The 16,602-nt window shown below is 47.7% G+C and overlaps 1 protein-coding gene across 1 annotated transcript in view; it reads left to right on the top strand.

The window, feature by feature from the left end:
• Nucleotides 1-4,179: 4,179 nt before the first annotated feature.
• ANKIB1 (ankyrin repeat and IBR domain containing 1) overlaps nt 4,180-16,602 on the top strand; it is an 86,031-nt gene continuing 73,608 nt past the window's right edge. The window contains exon 1 of the mRNA XM_018557606.1: nt 4,180-4,436. Coding sequence (XP_018413108.1) covers nt 4,249-4,436 — 188 coding nt within the window. The 5' untranslated portion in view covers nt 4,180-4,248. The remainder of the gene's footprint in view (nt 4,437-16,602) is intronic.

The raw sequence follows: 16,602 nt of genomic DNA on the forward strand, positions 1-16,602 counted from the left end.
GTGCTATTAATGTCAATGGCACTGCAGACACGCCCGCAGTGTGATCGACCGCACTGGATATGGTGTGACTGGGCCCTCAAAGCTGAACTCCGGTCTTCCCTTCAGTCTTGAGGTGTAAAGCGTATACAGCAGGTGTAGCAAACCTCCGGCCCTCCAGCTGTGGTGAAACTACAAATCCCATGATGCATCTCTCTTCGGGAGTCGTGGTTGTGAGAATCTTGCAATGCCTCATGGGGTTTGTAGTTCCACCACAGCTGGAGGGCCAGAGGTTTGCTACCCTTGGTATACAGTGTGGCAGAGGGTGAATCACAAGACTAGCTGAGCAGAATTACGCATATTCTGGCTTGTGAAGCCGTTCACATATATAGAAGGTGTTTTTATGGCGTCTTTCAGCAGCAGCTTCGCACCAAACCTGCTTGAAACCGCCAGACAGAACGGCAATTAGAACTTCCTCAATCTGACCCGTGTAGATAAGAGGCCGATGAAACCCGCAGCGTAAGAACGCGGCATGAACTGCAGACACAACAGAGAAGGACGGTCAGAGTCAGGAAATATTAGAACTTCCCAGCGCAATAATAAACCTCCATTTCCAGCAGCAGAAACATCGATTTTATTTTCATACTCTGAAGTTTAATCTGCTTATTTTGTGCCTTCCATAGTCCCTCCCCTCCCCTCCCCTCCCCTCCATCAACATGGTAATGACATTCTTAAAGGAGAACTATGAGGTGAGTGCTTTTCACTCACCTCATAGTTCTAGCTGACCTGTGACAATGAGACTGTCACAGGTCGGCTCAGTAGATCGGGAGGTGAGCGAACACATACCGGCGTTCGCTCACTTCTCGATCCTGTCACAGCTCTCTGCCGTGACAGGGGGAGGGGCTGGATTCCCCCCTCCCCGCTCCGATCCTCCAGCGCTGACTGGCGGAACGGACGGGGGAGGGGGCCGGTACAGCTGGCTCTGCCTCTAGATAGGCAGAGCCAGCTGTCAGTCACGCAGCTGGGCGGATCCCGGCACAATTATCGGGATCCGCTTCAGATGCGGCGTCTCAGTATACCGCAAGCTGTGAGCCTAGGGTGACGGGAGGACGCTTGTTTGTGTCCTCCCGTTACCCTAAGACCCCGTTCACATGTAGCGACATACCTTTGCAGCGGCCGGGATAGCGCGACTTTCGGGGCGACGATCCAGCGACGGTAGCGCGACCTTCTCCGTCTGGCTCCATAGAAAAAAAGCGTAATCGCGCAAAATCGTCCGAAAAAAAGGTTCCGGTAGAAGCGACTTGCGACCGCGACGAGCAACGCGCGACATGGAGTTAAGATAGCTCCATTGAATAGCATTGGCCGGCGACTTCTCGCGATATCGCGCGGCAAAAATGCGCGATATCGCGGCGGAAATCGCGTGATACGTCGCTTCATGTGAACGGGGCCTAAGGAGAACTATGGGGAAAAGCCTTAACCCCATAGTTCCCCTTTAACTCAAATCTTTCTGTTTTCATTATATACCTTATTTTAGAACTGATGATGTCATTATTGGGTCTCTGTGCTTCTATATGCAATGCAAGCAGATCATCCAAGAAGCTGCAGCAGCCAGGAAACAAGGCGCGCTCTGTCTGGCCTCCTGCAGCTTCTGATCCACATTGTGAAAAGCTTGCAGTGTATCACCGTACATATTACCGTCTTTCTACAATGAACTTTAGATTTTCCAAAACTGTACAGTAATATGAAGACCAACCTAATCTATCCAATCTATCCGTCTCCAGTCAGTCCGGCCCTCGCACTTCATATTTGTTGGTAGATCTAAAGCAGATTGTACAATCGGATTGTAATGTGTGTGCTGAGCTTTGCACACGTCCCTCCCGTCCTCCTCCTATGGAGCTCTACTGACAAGGATCTCCTCCGTGGAATGAATGGATATATTGTATGATGTGTGGCTGACAATCCCGGTTGGTGTCACACTGGAGTCTGGCTCCTGTTATATAAAACTGTTTATAGATCTCAGCTGTTCATGTGATCATTGTGAGCAGACATCTGAGCCCATGTGTTCTGTGTGACGGGTGGACGGGACGTTCGTACAGTGTGTCGCAACTGCTTGTTTTTGGGCTGTGAGATGCGTCATGTGCCCATAAGTCAGAAGCCGGACAGACTGCACAATACTGCCTCCTACACAACCACAGAGCCCCGTATATAACCATAGAGACTCGTGTATATAACCAAGAAGCCTCCTACACAACCATAGAGACTCGTATATAACCAAGGAGCCTCCTGTATGGCCGCAGAGCCCCGTATATAACCATAGAGACTCATATATAACCAAGGAGCCTCCTACACAACCACAGAGCCCCGTATATGACCACAGAGCCCCGTATATAACCTTAGAGACTTTTATATATAACCAAGGAGCCTCCTACACAACCACAGAGCCCCGTAATATAACCAAGGAGCCTCCTATATGACCACAGAGCCCCGTATATAACCATAGAGACGTATATATAACCAAGGAGCCTCCTACACAACCACAGAGCCCCGTATATAACCAAGGAGTCTCCTACACAACCACAGAGCCCTGTATATAACCATAGAGACTCTTATATATAACCAAGGAGCCTTTTATACAACCATAGATCCTCCTATACAAGCATAGATACTTGTATATAACCAAGGAGCCTCCTACACAACCACAGAGCCCCGAATACTACCGTAGAGCCGTCTATACAAGCATAGAGACTTCTATATAACCAAGAAGCCTCCTGTACAACCACAGACCCTCCTATATAACCAACATAACATTATGACCCTCCACCTAATATTGTGTAGGTCCCCCTAAAACATCCCTGACCCGTCGAGGCATGGACTCCACTAGACCTGAAGGTATGCTGTGGTATCTGCCACCAAGCCGTCAGTAGCAGATCCTTTTAGGTCCTGTAAGTTGTGAGGTGAAGCCTCCATGGATTCGACTTGTTTTTCCAGCACATCCCTCAGACGTTCCATTGGATTGGGATCTGGAGAACTTGGGAGGCCAAGTCAACACCTCAAACTCGTTGTTGTGTTCCTCAAATCATTCTTAAACCATGTTTGCAATGTTGTAGGGCACATTATCCTGCTGAAAGAAGCCACTGCCATCAGGGAATATCGTTTCCATGAAGGGGTGTACTTGTTCAGCAGCAATGTCTAGGTAGGTGCTACATGTCAAAGTTACATCCACATGAATGGCAGGATCCAAGGTTTCCCAGCAGAACATTGCCCAAAACATCACACTGCCTCCAACGGCTTGTCTTCTTCCTATAGTGCATCCTGGTGCCATCACTTCCCCAGGTAAGTGACAGACATGCACCGGCTATCCACCTGATATAGAAGAAAACATGATTCATCAGACCAGACCACCTTCTTCCATTACTCTGCGGTCCAGTTCTAAAGCTCATGTGCCTGTTGTAGGTGTCCGAGGTGGACACGGGTCAGCATGAGCTCCCTGACCAGTCAGCGGCCTCTTAGCCCCATACACAACAAACTGCGTGTTCAGACACCTTTCTATGGGAATCAGCATTTTTCAGCAATTTGAGCTACAGTAGCTCTTCGGACTACACAGGCCAGCCTTCCCTCCCCATGTTCCTCAATGAGACATGGCTGCCAATAACTGTAGTTGGTTCAGCAGTTTTCTTTCCTTGGACCACTTTTGGTAGGTCCTGGACCACTGCAGACCGAGAACAAGAGCTGCAGTTTTGGAGTTGGTCTGACCCAGTCATCTAGACATCACAATTGGGCCCTTGTCAAAGTTGCACAAATCTTTACGCTTGGCCAATTTTTTCTGCTTCCAACATGTCCGCTTCAGGAAGAAAATGTTCACTTTCTGCCTAATATGTCCCATCTACTTCCAGGTGCCATTGCAATGAGATAATCAATGTTATTTGCTTCACCTGTCACTGATCAGAATGTTATGGCTGATCAGTGTATATATCTATGCATAATTATATTTCTATCTAAAATATATAAGGTTGTGAAATGCCGCGGCTGCTCCATTGGCCTTTCGGGGGGGTGGGGGGTGGAGAAGGAAGATTTTACACTTGAGAAGTTGGTTAAAGTTTGATGGGAGTTTGTTACAACTGTAAGGCCGAGAGAAGGAGCATTTTTTTTCTTCTCTTTCTTTCTACGTGTTGTACAATATTTCTCTTTGTCTTGCAGGGTGGATGGAATGTTGTGGACTATCTTGGCAAGAAGCTGAACGTAGGGTAGACAAGTGCCGGTCTCTAGACTACAATGGGAAACACCACTACAAAGTTTCGCAAATCCTTGATCAACGGGGACGACAACCTAGCGTACCAAATCTACGAGGGCAATCCACAGCTGAAAGAGTCCCTGGACCCGAACACATCCTACGGGGAACCTTACCAACACAACACTCCGCTGCACTATGCTTCTCGCTATGGCATGACACGCCTAATTAGGTTAGTGGTTGGTTGTATTTTGAGCAATAGTCTATGTATACTCACGTGTACTTTACACTTCATGAGTGAAAGAAGTTTTGTAGCTAAAGCAAACTTTTCTTGGCATTCCAGACAAATGCCAGTTGTCTGGTTGTTATGCTGACCCTGTCTTTGGAAGTCAATGACCGCAAATAAGTTTGCAGGTCAGGAAAGCCCAAACTGGTGTACTTGTTCCAGGTTAGTTACCCCCCCCCCAACCCTTCCTTCCCTTCTCTACTACCATGACTACGTTGGTGCACCTCAAAGCTTGAAACCTTAATCCATGTGGCTCCATGCCAGAGCTGCATTGGCCACTCAATGGAGTGAAACCATGGTTTGCAGTAGGGATGCACCGATACCGGTATGAGTACCGATATTTTTTTTGCCGGACGCGCCGATACTCAATACCAAGTACCGGAAGTCCCATTCAGGAAGCCAGGCGGCGTGTAATGACTCGCCAACTGGCTTCCTGATTAGCAGGGAAGCTGTCCCCATGCTTCTCGTCACTAGGTGATAAGAAAGCATGGAGCCCGCTTTATGGCCAATCAGGAAGCCGGGCACCGCATCATTACACGGAGCCTGGCAACCTGATTGGCCAGCTTCCGACCAATCAGGAAGCCGGCCATTGCACGCTGCCCAGCACGTCATTGCACGCTGCCCGGCTTCCTGATTGGCTGGGAAGCCGGCTCCATGCTCTCTCGTCACAAGTGAATGACTGATACCGGAAGTATCGGTCTAGGCATTGGGCTAGGTTCTCTGTCGTCCACGTCCAGGGAGATTAGCTCCAGTGCCATGGGCTGTAAACTTCTTGACAATGTTGTGCACAGTGGACACAGGAACATTCAGATCTCTGGAGATGGACTTGTAACCTTAAGACTGTCCATGCTTTTCCACAAAAACTTTGAATGCAATTATTTCTTGCAATTTGGAGAAGGTGCCAATCATTTTGTCCAGTCCATTTTTCGAGTTTTGCATGGAATGTGTCAGATTTGGCTTTTTTTTTTTCTCCACTTTTTTGTGTCATACCAATACAAACAAAAGAAATAAACATGAGATTGCCGAAACATTTGTAATTGCAACAATTTTCTGTGCTAAGTGATGCATTATCTGACAGAAATGCAGGGGTGTCAATATTTTTGGCCATGACTGTAGTCGCTGACCGCTCAGGCTTGTGCATCACATAGCAACTGGATTTGGAACCTCTTCACCTTTTTAGGGCCCATTCACACTAGATGCAGTGCGTTCCGGCTTGATTCTGGCCAGAACGCACTGCCTCACATTGCAGCTGGCTCACTTTTTAGTGGGGCAGGAGGGGGCGTGGCAGGCCATTCAAGTGAATGGCACTGTAGCCACGCCCTCCGGCCACAAGGGATCGCAAGGCACATTATGCCTGCGGCCCGGTGCGATCAAAATGCTGCAAGCACTATTTTGATCGCACCGGATCGCAGGCATAATGTGCCTTGCGATCCCGTGCGGCCGATCGCTTTGCGGCCGGAGGGCGGGGCTACGGTGCCATTCACCCGCCACGCCCCCTCCTGCCCCACTAAAAAGTAAGCCGGCCGCAATGCGAGGTAGTGCGTTCTGGCCAGAATCGGGCCGGGACGCACTGCATCTAGTGTGAACAGGCCCTTAGCTGTACTTTAATTTAAACTGGCAGAACATTCTGGGTCCCGGATCATCTCTCAGGAAAGGGCAAGTACAACACACAAGATAAAAATGTTTTATTTGCGAACTTGCTTGCTTTAGTCGAATACAACAAAGCAGCCGTGTGTGTTAGATGTGCACTTATTATTTTAATATATATTTTTCCCCGCAAAGCATCCCCGTGTGTTTTCTTTTGAAGGTCTGACGTGACTTTGTGAATTATTAATTCTACCCGTACGCGGTTGTTCAGTTTATTGCTACAAAGCGGCAGGTTCCCTGTTCCGAGATCTCGTTTTAATCATTTTTATGTAAGCACGGGTTGGGGGCGGGGGGGGAGAATATTGTCACGGAAGACGTAATTTGATAGTGGCTGACAATTACAGGAGAATGGAGCAGCAGTGACTCCACACAACTCATATTTTTCAGATTAATAAATTATAAAGTATAATCACATCAGGTTGTCGCTGGTTGTCTGGTACCATCCGCGAAGCATCACTCACAAGCCAGGTTTATGTCTGCTGAGCAGGAATAATATGCTAATGTAAGCTGTCTCTCTGGTGAAGTGAGACACTCCCAGATTTCAGGGCCGCTGCTATGTTTTTGGTAAAGCGGTGACGCTGCAGATTTTTGGCTGATGAATATGCTTAAAGCGGACTTACACTCAAGAAGTGAAGATTTGATGTTTTTTATAGGGAACATCTAGAACTGTAAAATATGAATAAGCAGTACCCTGAAACATTTTACTTTCTGTCTTACATTCCTTCTGAAAGATAGCAACATACTTCCTATTCCTAGAGAGTGACTCCTGTGCCTCCAGCCTCATAGCTGTATATCTGCAGTGCGAGATCATCTAAGGCACTGCTGTCTAAGGAGATTTCATGATGTCACTGCTGTGCTGCTCACTGTTCTCTTTGCTGGAGAGGAAGCTGCACCTTAGGACCTGCAGTACAAGGATCTCCCTGCTTCATTAATTCTTTGTACCTGTGATTCCTCCACCTCTCCTGCTGCTTACTGAATATTCTACTGTTCGTTATGGGATTTCCAGTCATTAGGCGCGCAGCACTGGCATGACGGAGCAAACCCCAGCTTCTCTATCAATAGGTCCACCCTGTCATAGAGACACAGTGCAGGACAAGGCATGGCAACACAGTAATGGGTAAAAAGTAGGGATGTACCGATACCGTTTTTTCGGTATCGAGTACAAGTACCGATATTTTCTTTTCGGTACTCGCCGATACAGATACCAAAAGTCCCATTTAAAGAAGCCAGGTGGAGTGTAATGACTCGCCAACCCGGCTTCCCAATTAGCAGGGAAGCCGTCTCCATGCTCCCTTGTCACCAGGTGAAGAGGAAGCATGGAGCCGGCTTTCTTCCCAATCAGGAAGCCGGGCGCCAGGTAATGACTCGTTGCCGGCTTCCTGATTGGCCAGCTTCTCGACCAATCAGGAAGCCGGGCAACGAGTCATTACCTGGCGCCCGGCTTCCTGATTGGGCAGAAAGCCGGCTTCCCGGACAATCGGAAAGCCGGGGGGCGAGTAATGACTCGCTGTCTGGCTTCCTGATTGGCCAGCTTCCCGACCAATTAGGAAGCTAGGCGGCGAGTCATTACACGCTGCCCGTCTTCCTGATTGGCCAGGAAACTGGAGAGAGCATGGAACCGGCTTCAGGAAGCTGGGCAGTGTGTATGACCCGCTGCCCTGCTTCTTGATACCCGAAGTTTGGGTAATGGGCTAGGTATCGGAGCATTTGGGCAAGTACGTGTACTCGCCCAACTACTTGGGATACTAGTATCGGTGCATCCCTAGTAAAAAGTTCAGCTACAGGGAGCTCCCAGGTTCCGTCAAAACTGATGAGTGGTCCTTGGCCCTCCACTTGCTTTTTATGGGTACAGCTTCCACAGTGCAGGTCCTCTTTAACTGCAGTGGAGAAAATCCAGGTCACCTTCCTGGCTGTGCTCTCTGGCAGTGTAGAGTAAATCTTACACAGTTAAGGTCAAGAGTCTGCTTTTGAGCATTGAGACTTCATGGAATTGAATGGAGTCCTATTTGGAGCTGAGTGGGGGAATCAATAAATGTTAGCTGCTCATGCCCTGAAGTGGCAAAGCAACCCCAAATCATAACATTTCCATCACCATGCTTCACAGTTGGTATGAGGTATGATGTCATCACTTGGTTTCTGTGGTTCCCTATGCAATGCAGGCAGATCATGGCTGGTGGGAGGGGGCAGCAGAGTCCTGCACATAGCTTCCTTAAAACACCACAGGGCCCTGAGCTCTTGAGTGGGGTTATACAAATATCAAAAATCCTGGATGGGTGGATGTTGGTCTGGAGGAGTGAGCGTTCCTAGGCTGAATTTGCATGCTGACTGCTCTAGGTAATGCGCACATGTGATGCTGAGCCTCCATGATTGAAAGTACTGAAATCCAATGAATAAAAGGGTTAGGACAGGGACAGTCAGGCCGGGGAGGAAGAGCTAGATGATGTTAGGCATCCAGTCAGGCTGTTTGCATGGAGCTTAGTTTTAAAACGTCAGCTGTCATTCAGAATGCCGTTATACATTCACACATCTGGAACCAGCATGCAGCCAGCAAAGTCTAAAAAGTTTAGTTCCATGTCAGCGACTTACTAAACAAGTTGGCCGTGGCGGCTTCCATGTCCTCGCAGGCTCCTCTTTAGTGCTCTCACCAAAACCCGACTCTCCTTCCCAGTTCTGTCATTGCAAGCTATTTTTAGGTCAGATTTATAGAAGTGTGATGGACGGCTCTGCCAGGGAACATCGCGGCTTTATTACTCGCTGTAAAGTCTGCTCTGGCGCTGATAACCAAAATAAGGTTCCCGAATTTAGCGCGGCTCTGCGGCAGACATGACTCCATCACTCGCCGGCTTATGTCAATGTAAAGAGGCTGCACCCAACCTACTTACCATCTGCTTGTGTGTGAGTGAAGAGGGGGCCGCGGTGATCTGTCAGTGCGAGCCGCAGTCTGATCCCCATCCTGACTAATGCCGGCAGGAAGGAGACCATTTCACAGCCGTTTCATTTTTTAAAGGGGACTTAGATATACCACCTGAAGTCTGGCTGTGTAACGGGGATCTGCAATCCAATCACCCGGGCTGCCTGGGTTTAAATAAAACAAATTGATCTCGGATGTAAATTGGTTATTTTGCATTTATATTTTTTGTCCTACAAAAAAAAATGCATTGAGAGTATCTAATCTGCCACTTGAAACGCAGGTTTCTATTTTTTTTTTCTGAGCGCAAATAATCGCAAAGTGTGCATTGTAACATTAAGGACCTGTTCACATGAGTTTCAGGATCGGATCAGGTGCGGATCAGCAGAGGCGGTGCTATGTGTTTTGATGCGTTCCAGTAAAAAAAAATAAAAAAAAAATGTTGTTTTTTTTTTTTTTGCTGGAGGGGGGCTGTCAGTATGTTAGCTGCAGTGCGTTTTTGTTGCGTTTAGGGACCGTTTCCTGACCGTACAAAATGTGACATGCAGTATTTTTCTGTCGTAACCTGAACGGACTGCGCAGGTGAGAACTGTAGCCCATAAAACACATAGGGATACATTGGGATGCATTTTTAGTGCAGGAGCGTACGGATCAGGTCAGCACAGAAAACGGACGTCGTGTGAACAGGCTCTAAGGGGCCCATTCACACATTCACATTATGGCCAGCACACTTCTGGCTGGCACTGGTAAAAGCTGGCCCTGACTGACTGTATGGGCACTCCTGGCGGGCACATTTACTGGATACCACTGGTACTGGGTTTACAGCCACTGGGACTGGATGCTACTGGAAGAACTCTCTGCACTATGATTTCCTTGGGCTTTCTGGAATACATTGTACCTCCTATGCCTTTTCCCCATTGCTGGTTAAACTCTTTAAAAAACAAAACAAAAAAAACCCTCTCCTTAACCACGATAAGTGGCCAGGCTTCAATTGACACAATAGACATGGTTAAGGCAGGCCTCAGTTAACACGATGGGCGCAGTAAGGTGGGCTTCAAAAACAATAGGCACGGTTAAAGCTGGCTTTAATTGACACAATAGGCACGGTTAAGGTGGGGATGAATTGGCACAATAGGCACTGGTAAGGCGGGCTTCAATTGACACTATGGGCACGGTTAAGGTGGGCTTCATTTGACACAATAGGCATGGTTAAGGCAGGCATGAATTGGCACAATAGGCACGGTTAAGGCGGGCATGAATTGGCACAATAGGCACGGTTAAGGCGGGCATGAATTGGCACAATAGGCACTGTTAAGGCGGGCTTGAATTGACACAATAGTCATGGTTAAGTCAGGCTTCATCTGACACAATAGGCGCAGTTAAGGTGGGCTTCAATTGAGGCATTGGGTGGGGTTAAGGTGGGCTTCAGTTACCACAATAGCCTCGGTTAAGGCAGCATCATGAAGTGACAGTCTCGCATGTGGATAATTGGCACAATAGGCACGGTTAAGGCGGGCATGAATTGGCACAATAGGCACTGTTAAGGCGGGCTTGAATTGACACAATAGTCATGGTTAAGTCAGGCTTCATCTGACACAATAGGCGCAGTTAAGGTGGGCTTCAATTGAGGCATTGGGTGGGGTTAAGGTGGGCTTCAGTTACCACAATAGCCTCGGTTAAGGCAGCATCATGAAGTGACAGTCTCGCATGTGGATTCTGCACTGTAAATGACCATATAACTATCTTGAAGGTGCATTGGTTGGCGGTCAGGGAGCTCTAAAAACACGACTCAACCACCACACTTTACTGCACGTGTAAATGAGGTGTTAATAAATCATATCGCTTTTTTACATTTTTCTTTCAATCCTTACACATGTACTGACCAACACCCATCTCCACCCATGGCCCTCCCCACGGCAGCTTCTAATTGTCTGATTGTAAATGGCATGCAGCTTGTTCATTTTCTCATTTTGGTAACAGAGTCTGTCCACTTAAACCCTGGACATCATAACATACGTGGGGGTGGCCATAATACCAGACAGCCTGTTATTCAGTTTGCCAGCAACCATACAAAATGTAAGATACCAGTTTTTGGTGATGTCTTTGAGTTCCTTCGCTGCTAGAGGCAGAAGGACATCGGGTGAAGATGGTAGGAAAATAAAAATGATAATAAACTCGGTCTTAATGTATTTTTCCTCTGTTGATATGAACTTTTGCTCTCTTCCCAAACCCGCCAAAGCCGCTCTTTATGTAATAACATCGAGGGTTCCAGTAGCCAGAATCAATTACCTTGGGCTCATTACATTATTGTACATTATTACATTGCCAGGATTTATTTCCTGCTTATATAATTGCATCCTTTCCTCATTTAATTACAGGCTTTCTGGTTCTCGTCTTGGGAAATGATTAAAAGTACTTGAATTCGCAGTGCAGGTACACAGCGCTTGCTCGCGGTGAGGCATTCAGCCCTTAAAGTGAACCAGTACTTAGACATAAACATAATGGTTTTGCTGGATCTAGCCCAGAGGTAGCCAGACGCCAACACTCCAGTTGTTCTAAGACTACAAGTACCATCATGCATCTGCCTCAGGAAGTCATACCAGTGGCAGTCAGTCGTGCAATGCCTTATGGGACTTGCACTTCCACAGCAGCTGGATTACCAAAGTTCGGATACTCCTGGTCTAGCCTATCTGTACTAGTCTTACATGTTATCGGTTATTTTATTAGTAGGGTAAACCTGTTGGTGATCTTTCCATTAAAGTATATACTGTTTATTTCAATTATGTATTTAACTGTTTGCCCTAAAGGAGAACTATGGGGTCAGGGCTTTTCCCCATAGTTCTCCTAAGGGTCACGGGAGAACAGAAACTAGCGTTCTCCCGTGACCCAAAGCTCAGTATACTCGGTATACTGCGACGCCGGGACGGATCCCGACAATACTGTCTGGATCTACCCAACTGCGTGATTGATGCCTATCCAGAGGCAGAGCCAACTGTGCCCTCCCCCCGTCCGTTTTGCCAGTCAGCGCTGGAGAATTGGACAGGGGAGGGGAGGGGGGGGGGAGGAATCCCTGCAGGGAGCCGTGAGTGACAGTCACCGCTCTCTGCAGGGAGATGATCGAGAAGTGAGCGAGCGACAGTATGTATTCGCTCACTTCCCGATCTACTGAGCTGATCTGTGACAGTTTAATTGTCACAGGTCAGCTCAGATTATGAGGCAGAGTGAAAATCACTCGCCTCATAATTCTCCTTTTTAAAAGCATCCTCCAAGTGGACCTAGCATTAGATATATTTAAAGCCCACCTCTGGGCAAACAAAAAAGTATCCTTGCAGTAGGGTTTCCCCTGCACTGCAAGGGTGAAGTTCTCTTTTATGTCTTGGGCCCTGGACTAAAGCCGATTGACTGACTTACCTGATCCCCCGCTCCTCTGACGGTCAGTGCTGTCCTCTTCTCCCCCTGCGCTCCAACTCTTGGGATGTGCCTCAGACTCCTCATGTCTAATGCAGGTCTATGTAACCTGCAATAGATGTGATTGTGATGACATCAGCAGACCTTAGGCTGAAGGGGAGAAGAGGCTGCGGAGACTGGATGTCGGGATCCGTCCCGGCTGCGGCGGTCTCAGTATACCGCGAGCTGTAGCTCGCGATATACTGAGCTTTGGGTCGCGGGAGGACGCTAGTTTATGTTCTCCCGTGACTCTAAGGAAAACTATGGGGGAAAACACTTACCTCATAGTTCTCCTTTTAAATCCTTTCTGTTTTAATCACATACCTTATTTTAGACCCAAAAAAATTTACATGGCAGCTGCTCAAATCTGTTTACAACTAGCAAAAAGGGAAAGGTGCACATGGGCAGGGCAGCAGAGTACAAAAGGGTGTGCCCAGCTCATTTTCGGCTAGGCAGCAACAAAAACAAACTAATCTCTATAACTACATTCATTAGTCACATTCATCTGCAGATATATGGGGAGGCCACACTGCCACGTCAAGGCGCCTCCAATGATTGCGGTCGCTAAGCCCTCGTTCACACCTGAACGTTTTGTAGCGTGTTCTACGCTCGCCGAACGCTCTACAAAACGCTCAAAAATATAAATCCCATTTTATTCAATGGACTCGTTCCCTCCTTGGCGTAATTCCGCCTGTCCCTAACGCGCTACAAAACGGCCCACGCCTGAAAAGGTACAGGTACTACTTTGGGCCTTTTTGTTGCGCGTTTCCATTTTGATACAGCCAAGTAGCCTTCGGAAACGCGCGTTTGTCGCGTGACTTTTTTACCGCAAACCGCGCGACAGACGCGCCTATGCAATACGCCTAGGTGTGAACGAGACCTAACTCTACACCAGAGGTGGACTAATGTATATGGAATTCAGGAGCCAGTCTGTCCAATCCAGGAGGCAACAGGATTTTGTTTTAGGAGCTAGCTCCACCTACAGGAGCTAGAGAAAACCTCAAAAGTTAGGCGCCAGATGTAATTGGCGACCTGGATCCTGGGATTTGTCCAGCCCTGGTCTACACTATCTGAGTTTCCCACCAGTGGGACATACAGTATATAGCAATGCACAACTAGAGAACAGGGCTCACCTGGAGGCCATGCTCCTAAATCTTCAAACTGTGGGAATATTTCAGAGGTGCTGGGAGGAGTCCATTGGTATCCTTTATGATAGACCCAACCTTGTAGGTAGCTCATTTAACTTATGGCTTGGCAGCTCAAAGACGCACAGTCTCCAAAATAAGGTAATGGGAGCAACCTCGGGGACAGAAAGTAGAAGAGCGCCAGACCAAAACAGATGTTAGAGGCCATAAAAAAAGTTGAACAGTTTTGTCATCAGCCATCACGTTTTGGGGGCAGACACAACCCCTTTCCTCAGGGCTTGGAAAGAATTAGAATGAGGGAATTTAGATCTTATTGCAATGACGGGTAGTTGTCCCAAAATTTGTAGATGGCAGGCAGTGATTGGAGTCAATCACTGGAGACAGCCACTGCCTGCAGTCTACCATTTGTAGAAGAACCAAATTTTTTTGCTCTTGTGCCCATTCCTTTATTCTCATAGTTTCCAAGCCATGATGAAGAGGGTGTCAGCCCCCAAAACACATTGGATGTTTGATCGACTAAACTATTCAACTTTTTGATGGACTCTAACATATGTTTTGGTCTGGTGCTCTTCTGTTTGCTGTGAAATCCTCCTAATAGACCAGGGGTGGGCAACTCTGGCCCTCATGCTGTGCTTTTGCTACAAATCCCAACATGCCTCTGTCTCTGGGAGTGATGCCTGTAACTGTCAGTATTGCAATGCCTCATGGGACTTGTAGTTCTACAACAGCTGGAGGGCTGGATTTGCCCACTGCTGTAATAGGCACAGACAGGCGTTATCAGCAAGCCCTGAAGAAGGGAGATGCTCTGGGCTTTCTGATTGAGGGCCTGCTCTGGTCACTGGTTTTAGCAGCCATTGACTGGCGACCATAGCAGGCCCTTAATCCACGCTGGAGAAATCTACTCCAGGATACCCTCACCTGTACCGTGCCATGATGAAGTGGGATTAGTTAAGCCCCTGAAGCATGTTGGCCATTTGTTTATCTCTTGTGGTGAATAAACATTGAACTGTAGTTACTAGTTTGTTTACTCAGCACATAGTTCTTCTTAATATAACCCCATAGGCGTCCTTTCATGGAAACGCTGGTTGTTTTTCTGAAATTGCATTGCAGTTATTCTCCATTATATGGCTAATTATGAGCAATTGGTGTCAAGAGGAGCCCTTTAATTAATTTCAGCGGTTGCAAGTCATGCCAGTGATTCACCGTGGTCTTTTCACCACGTGTGAGGTCAGTTATGGGCCATGGTCACTATTCCTGTTGTTAATATTTATTATGAAGTAAGGGGGAAAGTTCTTTTTTTTTGTTTCCTTTCAGAAAACAGAACTGGAATGTGTCGGACTAAGATGAGCCGGCTATTCATTAATCCGGAGAAGTCACATGACGGCTGTTCTGTGCATCGGCTTGTGAAATGACTCGGCGCCGCTCGCCGTGGACTGGGCTGCTTTGTTTCAAGTATGAGCTATTTACTGCACATGTGATTCACTCAAGTTGCAGTGATGTTCCCGCCGTTGGTCACGCTGATGTGCTCTTTGCATCTCCAAGGGGGGCGTTTGAGCGGCTGAAATCTGTCCGGTTCCTGCCGCTTGCATTTATTTTGACCGTTTTTTGTTTTATCTCTGCTTTTTATATAACGGACGAGCACATGTTTTTTTTCTATTATGTATGTTGTTATTGGCGATGAGGAACCGTATGCAAAATCACATAAAAGACATAACAGTACTTCTTTATATGAAGAAGTATCAAAAAAGTGTACCTGTCACTGTGTACAAGAACATAAACCGATTCTGGAACTGCACATGCTGACCTCTACCCGGTCCATAATAGCGGGTCTGCCCCTGAGGCCTCATTCACACTGGAATCGGCCCGCACATACAGCTCTGTGCTGCATGCACGGCCGTACCGAGCAGCTCCTGGGAAGGACAGGTGCTGCGTGTGATTTAATACACAGCCCTCTGTCCTACTCTATGGAACTACGCGGCCGTATGCTCACCTCAAGTGGGAGTCAGTGTTTCCTGGCTCGGACGCAGACATGATCCATCCTGTCAGCATACGAGTACGATCACTCGCACCCGTATGGACGTGCAGAACGGGTGAGCGTAGGGGGGCGTACGGCCGCGTAGTCCCATAGAGAAGGACGGGCTGCGTACTTATCACACGCAGCACCTGTCCTTCCTGGGAGCTGCTTGTTACGGCCCTGCACAGAGCTGTATGTGCGGGCCGATTCCAGTGTGAATGAGACCTAAATCTACACCATCTTCCCACCCTAATGGGAACCAGTCATGAAAGAAATTCACAGTATTCAGTTGCTGACCTCGTTCTGAAAATGCTACTTGCCTGTGTATCATGCTGATGCTTTGGCTTCAGTGCAAATCCCTTACCGAGAACTTACAGTCATTTTGGTGTCACCCCCCTCTGAAAAGTCGGGCGCTCGGTCATGGACTGAGCGGTATCTTTTTTTGTTTGGTCCGGAATGGACTGCGCTAGTGTGAACAGATCCCAGAAATACCATAGGGATACATTGGGATGCTTTTTTGGTCTGGGAACAAACTGTTCTGGTCTGGACATGATCCAGACATGGTGTGAACAAGCCCTAAAGGAGAAATGATGGAAGAAGTGTCTGTCCAAAGCAGCGTATTGTCTGTATGTGTGTTCCTATCAGTCTGTATATTACACAGCGTTCATGTGGAGGTCAGTTATGCTTGTGTTTTAGGGTTCATTCACAAAGCTGCAGAATTGTTATCAGTTTAGTGGGGGATTTTTAGGTGCTAGGATGCAGACGGCTCTTTGCCACCTAGAGTCCTTTGTTGTTAGGGTGCAAACACCTTGACCCCCCCCCCAGCTTCCTTCATTGCTGGGACACAGGTGGTTCCTGGTTGCCTAGTTTCCCTTGTTGTCATGGTTCAGGCATCTTGAGCCATCTTTTGTTCTTTGTTGCTAGGATGCAGACAGCTCCTTGCCGCCTCTC

This window comes from Nanorana parkeri, unplaced genomic scaffold, assembly GCF_000935625.1.
Source record: "Nanorana parkeri isolate BGI_ZX_2015 unplaced genomic scaffold, ASM93562v1 scaffold291, whole genome shotgun sequence".
Taxonomy (NCBI): Eukaryota; Metazoa; Chordata; class Amphibia; order Anura; family Dicroglossidae; genus Nanorana; species Nanorana parkeri.